Here is a 6958-nt window from a genome sequence, read left to right as displayed (position 1 = left end):
ACAAACCTACACTATTTCCACAAGCTTCTCAAGCAACGAAACAAGCATTACATTAGTTAAAAGTGAATCATTTTAAATATCATTTTAGGCCCGTTAAAAACGCAGCTACGGCCCTGCATTAAACTGTGGAGCGGCGTTCACACAGACCACGGCTCACACCGCTGCAGAGAGGGAGCGAGCTGTCCCACCACCTATGGATCAGCTTCCCCTGGGAGCATTTCCCTTTCCACTAGTTTTGTTTTTACTAAGGACGAGAGCTTGAAACTAAATGTTAATAAAACGCTGCCATTTGAATCGATAGCGTTTAACAGACGGGCGCTGTTTTACGTTACAAAATACTACGCAGACAGCGTTAGCTGGGAGATCGATCACTTTGCTAAACTACGCGGTAGCCTACTATTAAATCCACGTAAACTACACATCACAGCGATGAGGCCAGATCAATGAAACCAGGATACATCCTTTACTGTAAAAACTGGATCCAAACACAGCTGCCTGTGTGCGCTTGATCAATACTTTCTGATGTTATATGCTACATATTAGCTAGGCTACATGGCCCTAACGCGTAAAGTTATACAAGCATTTGTACCAGTGCTTTTCACAAGTAGACTCTTGCAGGCCAGAGTATAGGAGTGATTCAACAACAACACAAAGACATATGAGAAGTGATCAGGACGAACAGAAAGAGGAAAAGGAAAAGAGAGTTCACTGAAGAGACCAGGAGGGTCAGAGCATGAGGAAGCGGAGGAGATGAAGAGACCAGGAGGGTCAGAGCAGGAGGAGGAGATGAAGACATTAGTGAAGAAGAATAAATGTATGTGAGGAAAGAGGGCCAGAGGCAGGGATCAGGAGGCAGATGCAACTCCAGCTGTACCACATGGTATGTTCTTATTCTCCTTACATATTCCATTACAGCAGCACAATCTAGCAGCTCTTAGTATTGACAAATATTGATTGAAATGTGTTGCTGCACAGGTCACCTGTAGCTCTCTGAAGAGATGGGTGATGTCATTTGTGTACTTAATTATAAATTGAAATGTTGAGCTTGTCAATCTTAATCTGAAAATACAAAAACTGAAATATAGGTAAGATAAGAAACTGACACTTTTGTGATGTAATTCCCTCAATGCAGATCACACATGGACTGATCCATTATTTTAATAGGAGGGTAAATGGTATGGCGTGACGGGGTTGAAACAAACTGAGGGACAATATTGCAATTTCATAGATAATTCAAGTATTTTTTCAGAATTTATTTTTGATCAGTTAAAGTTGACAAGCATATGATTATATTAGCAGCAACATTTTTGGGATAATTGGCCATTTTGATTGGTTTGATATTAAATTAATATGTAATAATGCTTAGTGAGGACATGCAAATATGTCTGTCTAATACTAAGAAAACCAATTTTTTTAAAACAAAATATATATTTAGTTTGACATTGTAATGCAAAAAAACCTGTTCCATTAATTCATTGCTTTAAAATACATTTTGTAGTTTCCTTTCATTTAAAATTATTGAAGTAAGCTTGGGGGACTCAAAGGGCATCCGATTGTTTGTCTGAACACCTTGTTTCTCTTGTGCATTAAGAACACTTGTGTTAGGGCATGAATTAACAATAAATAGGTTATATACAGTATAAAATACCACGTACTGTCCGCCCTCCCATGCCACACTGGCATGACCTCTTGCCCCTCCTTTGCCCCCCCCATGTAAAATGTTCTAGAACCGCCACTGCTCCTCACCCATGTAACCAAGGAGATCGATCCAAAGAGCCCTTCCGTAAACACGGGGGCTCCCGGCCCGGGAGATCAACAACACGGTCCTTTTGGAAAGTCCCATGCGGCGTGATCCCTCACCGGGATATCACACGGCAGACAGCGGCCACGACCAAGCTACAAATAATCGCTCTGATCTGGTGAGGTGGGGGCATCTCCAGCAATGAGCGAGATGCCCAACACCCCCGTGTTTATTTGCAGTCGCCTTGTCACGCGGTAGCGTGGCAGAGCTGTTTTCAGCTCCCTGCCCAGCCTGCTGCCCGCTGGGAGCAGCTGCGCTCCGCCGCCATGGTCATCACCTAGGGCGGTGGACCTCCATGGACCGGACCCGGAAGTGCCCGACAACGGCAAACGGAGCCATCCGCCCCGCTGGAATAGCGACGTGAATGGCACCGCCTCGGCCATATCCTGGTCCCCCAAACACTCTAAGCAGAGGTGGTGGAGACCGGCACCCGCGATCAAACCAGGGCAGGTGCATGGCCGAGCTTCCAGTAATGGTGAGTCCATTTTTCCTTCTAATCTTCGTTTGTTTAACTCTTCGGTTGTCAGCTCGTCTGAAGAGAAAAAGGATAGTGGGCGGCGGGTGTAGCTGCCTTTATATAATGTGGGCCTGCGTGCGCATTCAGGTAGGCTCGCCCTGATTGGCCGGCTACGTTTACGAAAACTCAGTAGGTGAAAGCACGCACAGCATGATAGAGAGTAGTACCCATAGAGTCCAGTAGAGGGCGGAGCCTGTGTGAAATATAACAACTCACTACCATGACCTGTTGACCCTTTGCCACTTCTATATTTATGGCTAAAAATTCAAATTGCTTACTGATCGATTTGGAAACTAATGTGGTTACACTGAACTTATTCTTAACATAAATGGCAACGCCACCACCTTTATTAGGCCGGTCGGTACGATACACATTATAACCATTTAAGGCAATGTCAGAGGCCAAAATATATTTATTTAGCCATGTTTCTGATAAAACAATGACGTCAGCGTCAGTTGAGCTCGCCCAGATACGGATACGGAGTAGCGATCTGACTACTACTACTGGGCGGACCAGGGTTAGGTTGTACATTTCCTGACAGTGATAACAACAACAAAAAACAGGCATCTTTTCCTCTTAAACGACACACATACATTGTCATCTAATTTAGAAACACCGGAAAAGTCTGCGAGAGTGTGATTTGAGCTTAAGAAGCAGTCTTGAAGAACCATCATCGCAGGAAAACAAAAAAGACAAACATATTTTGTCGAGCAGATTGTCTGTGACAAGGCAACCGGTAATTGTTTGAGCAACACATCCGAACCTTTGCAGGGGATGCCCACTGCGGGTGGCAGAATAGACCTGAATCCAGTAGACTTCTCAGAATGACTAGAGATCTTCTCATAGTCCAAAACAGTTAACAGGCACAGCAGAATCCCGATATGGGCCATTTTCCCAGACCAGCACACAGTATCCGCGATGTTCCTGGAGCAAAATCAGCACAGCAGCAAAGGACAGGCGAAAACAGCAGCGTGGAAGCGCTCCGGTCCCTCTGTGGTATTCCCGGGGTGAAAGCAGGCCTCTGCAACAGCAGAACCAGGACAGGTGGAAAGCAGGCCCCAGCGGTGGTAAAATCCTCCTCCGTACAGCAGCACACGCCCGGTGGAAGCAGGCCAAGCCCGAAGCGTGGATCCACTCCGTCTCTCCGCGACGACTCCGGGGTAAAAACCTCTCCAGTACAGCCGTATTCTACAGGTGGGAGTAGGCCTCCGTAGATCGCAGATCGCAGGCAGCAACAGGTGGAGCCGCTCCGTCTCTTCGCGACGAGCAGGCCTCCGTAAATCGCAGATCCCATGCAGCAACAGGTGGAGCCGCTCCGTCTCTTCGCGACGTCTCTGGAGGAAAAACACCTCAGTACAGCCGCACTCGACAGGTGGGAGTAGGCCTCGGCAGATCGCAGACAACTAAAACTACTACTTGTATAAGCAGGGATGGCTAAAAGTTTGTAAGCAGGAGAGCTAGATGCTAACAGATGCCAGATGCTAACAGGTAGTGCGAGCCTGTAGAAATTGCGACTGCCTCCAATGACAGCGACTGGTTCAGGTGTATTTAGCTTTGACCTTACCACATCAATTATTTACACCTTCAGTTGAGCCCCGAGCCTGTTTTTCAGGCCTCGAAAATGACATTCCCAGAACAAATGACCATATTTTCCCTTCTAAAAGGGATACATTAATAATCCTTTTTCTCAAAGTAATGATAAACCTGTGAGTTGGATGTAGAAAAGTCAGAATCAATATAGATGTTTTTTATTTTAAAGTAAATTCAGATTGAACATAGTAAACAAATGTAAATGATTGTGTCCGTCCACAAAAAAAACATTACTTATAGTGAAAACCACCCTTGAATGATGGGATAGTAGACTAAAAGCTTTGTGAATCCACACTATAACATATAAGTACCCTGTATCAAGATTGATGCAAAAATGAGTGACATTTGACTGAGATTTTTTAATTTTTTTAAACAGTTCTGGGGTCATTTGGGTGCATTTTCCATACCTCTGGCTCCCGTTGGTCGATTTTGATGATTGACACCTCTTTTTAATCGTTAGAGCCAATAGAATCGAGGGGAAGTTCCTCAAATCCATCTAAACATTACCCATTGGTGAATGAGTGATGCGTAGCCAGAATGCCCCGGAACCGGAAGCTGTCATACACTCTAGTAGCTATCGTAGCAGCCAGCGCCGTAAAGCAGCTACAGTATAGAGAGGTGAAGTCCCGCCCATCTACTTCCGACCCTTGGGACCTTATTTCTGAAAAATTATGTATTGAAGTCAATGGGGAGAGAAAGATTATCTTTCGATCCCGTTTGAATTGTGCCACGAATTACACATATGATGTTTGTCAATCTTAAAAAAAAATTCCATGTAAAAAAAGTCACAGTTTGTCGTAAAACTGTTGAAATATAAGACTATGAAAAATACGCAACTAGAAAGACTACAAATCCCAGAATCCCGGTCCCGCATGCTGGCTCTTACGGAACCGACTAACTCCCCTTGTGTGTATGTACAGTACAGCTCTCAACATGCCCAGACTTGTAGTGGTTTTCACCTCGTTTAATACTTTTCGCCTCATTCGGAAAGAAAGAAGTGAAATATGCCAATGTGACGGCCATCTTGGTGTGTGGTGCGAGACGGGAGATGTAGTTCATTGAGAGTTTCACCCTCGCGGTGAGGCCCCCTCCGCGAGTTGAGGCCCCCTCCGCGAGGTGAGGCCCCACGCAGTCTGTGTGATCAGCCTGTCTCCATCTTCCTCTGTAATGCCAAAAGCCTGCACACCGTTTCCAGACATCTACATGTTGCCTCTCGTTTTGTCTTTCACCAACAAAAAGAGGCATGATAATTTCCTACGGTATAAATGTTAGGAGGTTTTTTGTTTTGATTTTGTGATTTTTCAATAACAAAAAAACAAAAAACTCCTTTTGCACTATAACAGAAACATGGATTGTACCCCATACTGGGGGGAAATGTAAACAGCCACATTCTGTTACAACTCCATGTACTGAGGAAGATCATGTGATGTGACGGAAAGCACCGGAACAAGGGACGTAATGGTAAGGCTTTATCTGTTTGAATTTGAACTAAATTGATCAGCACTTATTGTAAGTTGCTTAAAGGCAAATAGTAATATGTTTTTCCAATTTAAACAATAACTTAAACCCTTAATACAAATACAAATGTTTGTAATAGAAAAATGGCTCAGGTACATTTTTTAAACCATGAATAAGCATTATCTTTTTCTGTGATTGCTGTTCAAAATAAAAATGACAAGGAGCTAGTATCCTGCAATAACAGTAAGCTGCATAAGAGGTCCTGGCCACACATACTAGCACTATGGGTGTTGTAGGACGGAGTCAGGGAATCATGGGAGCTGTAGTGAGCTAGTGTGTGTTTAACTGCAGTGACAGATGAGATAGCTCAGCCAAGAGGAGGGTGTATTTCCCCCTCAACAGCACAGTCACAGTCGCCAGCAGCATCTTTATTCCTCTCAAGCTTTTTTTCCCCCGTAGGCATAGCTTTGTGCCCCCATCCCAGTCTCCCAGCATCTCACCCAGCCTGCCTCCCTGCCCGAGCCTCACTGAGCATGCATTGCCTACGTCACTCCTTTCAGCAGATGGGGAGGAGGAGGAGGGGGGAGGGTAAGACAGAAAGAGAGAAAGGGGAGGAGGAAGAGGGAGCTGTATGCCTATCCTGCATCAGCGTCAACATCACTGCCACGCCGGCCCCGTCACAGGAAAACAAGGAGGAAGATAGGCGCACAACGGAGCTTTAACACCATCAGCACCAGCAGCTCCTCCACCTCCACCAGACGTGCTTCCACAGATTAGGCCATAACGGTTTCCAGAGCATCTAAAGACTCCCCCAGGCAGGAGGGGCTCTCGCTGACATGACCTGAGAGGAGAGGCAGGAAGCCATCGGTATTGCTATCAACATGGGCAACCAGGAGGCGAAGCAAAAGAGAGCTGCAGCAGCATCCGGTAACGGGAGCTACCCTTCCCTGGATGAAGGATGGAAAGAGGGAGGAGGCGACACCACCAAAAAGGGGGGAAAGAAACCACACAGTAAGCATGGAGGTAAAGGAGCAGGCAGCGGTGGAGGAGGAGGGGGGATGCATGGCACAGGACCAGGGAAGAAGAAAAACAAATCCGAGTCCAAGTCCTCTGTTTTCTCCATCCGGAAGAGAAAGGGCAACCTGAAAGGGAGAGGGGACGTGTGCTCGTCAGTGACGGGATCGAAGGAGGAAGTTTTATTCTCCCAACATGAGGAGCTGGACACCAAAACACCTGACCTGTCTGCAGACGAGCTGGGGCAGTCGGACACTGAGGTTGAAAAGAAAAAGAAACCAGAACCGGGGAAAAAGAAAGAAGAGCCAAAGCAGGAGGTGCAGAGGAAAGCCTCGACAGCAGCAACCTCATCCGCGGAGGATGGGGGGCCGAAGAGGGGCAGCTCAGGGTCCGACACTGACATCTACAGCTTCCACTCCGCAGCCGACCACGAGGATCTGCTAGCAGACATCCAGCTGGCTATCAGGCTCCAGTATCAAACGCAGCATGGGGAGGTTTATCCTACTTTGGATGCACAAGGACCGGGAGAAAAGGATCTGAGTCTGAGGGGAGGAGAGGGGAGGAGGAAGAGTAATGGG

At 46.3% G+C, this 6958-nt stretch overlaps 1 protein-coding gene across 1 annotated transcript in view; it reads left to right on the top strand.

Moving 5' to 3' along the window:
• Nucleotides 1–4957: 4957 nt before the first annotated feature.
• The window catches only part of LOC117545176 (formin-2-like), a 50514-nt gene continuing 48513 nt past the window's right edge, over nucleotides 4958–6958 (top strand). The window contains 1 exon segment of the mRNA XM_034214864.1: nucleotides 4958–6956. Coding sequence (XP_034070755.1) covers nucleotides 6248–6956 — 709 coding nt within the window. The 5' untranslated portion in view covers nucleotides 4958–6247.

This window comes from Gymnodraco acuticeps, unplaced genomic scaffold, assembly GCF_902827175.1.
Source record: "Gymnodraco acuticeps unplaced genomic scaffold, fGymAcu1.1, whole genome shotgun sequence".
NCBI classification, from domain to species: domain Eukaryota; kingdom Metazoa; phylum Chordata; class Actinopteri; order Perciformes; family Bathydraconidae; genus Gymnodraco; species Gymnodraco acuticeps.
Note: the sequence above shows the minus strand (reverse complement) of the source record. Positions and strands in the feature narration are given on the sequence as shown.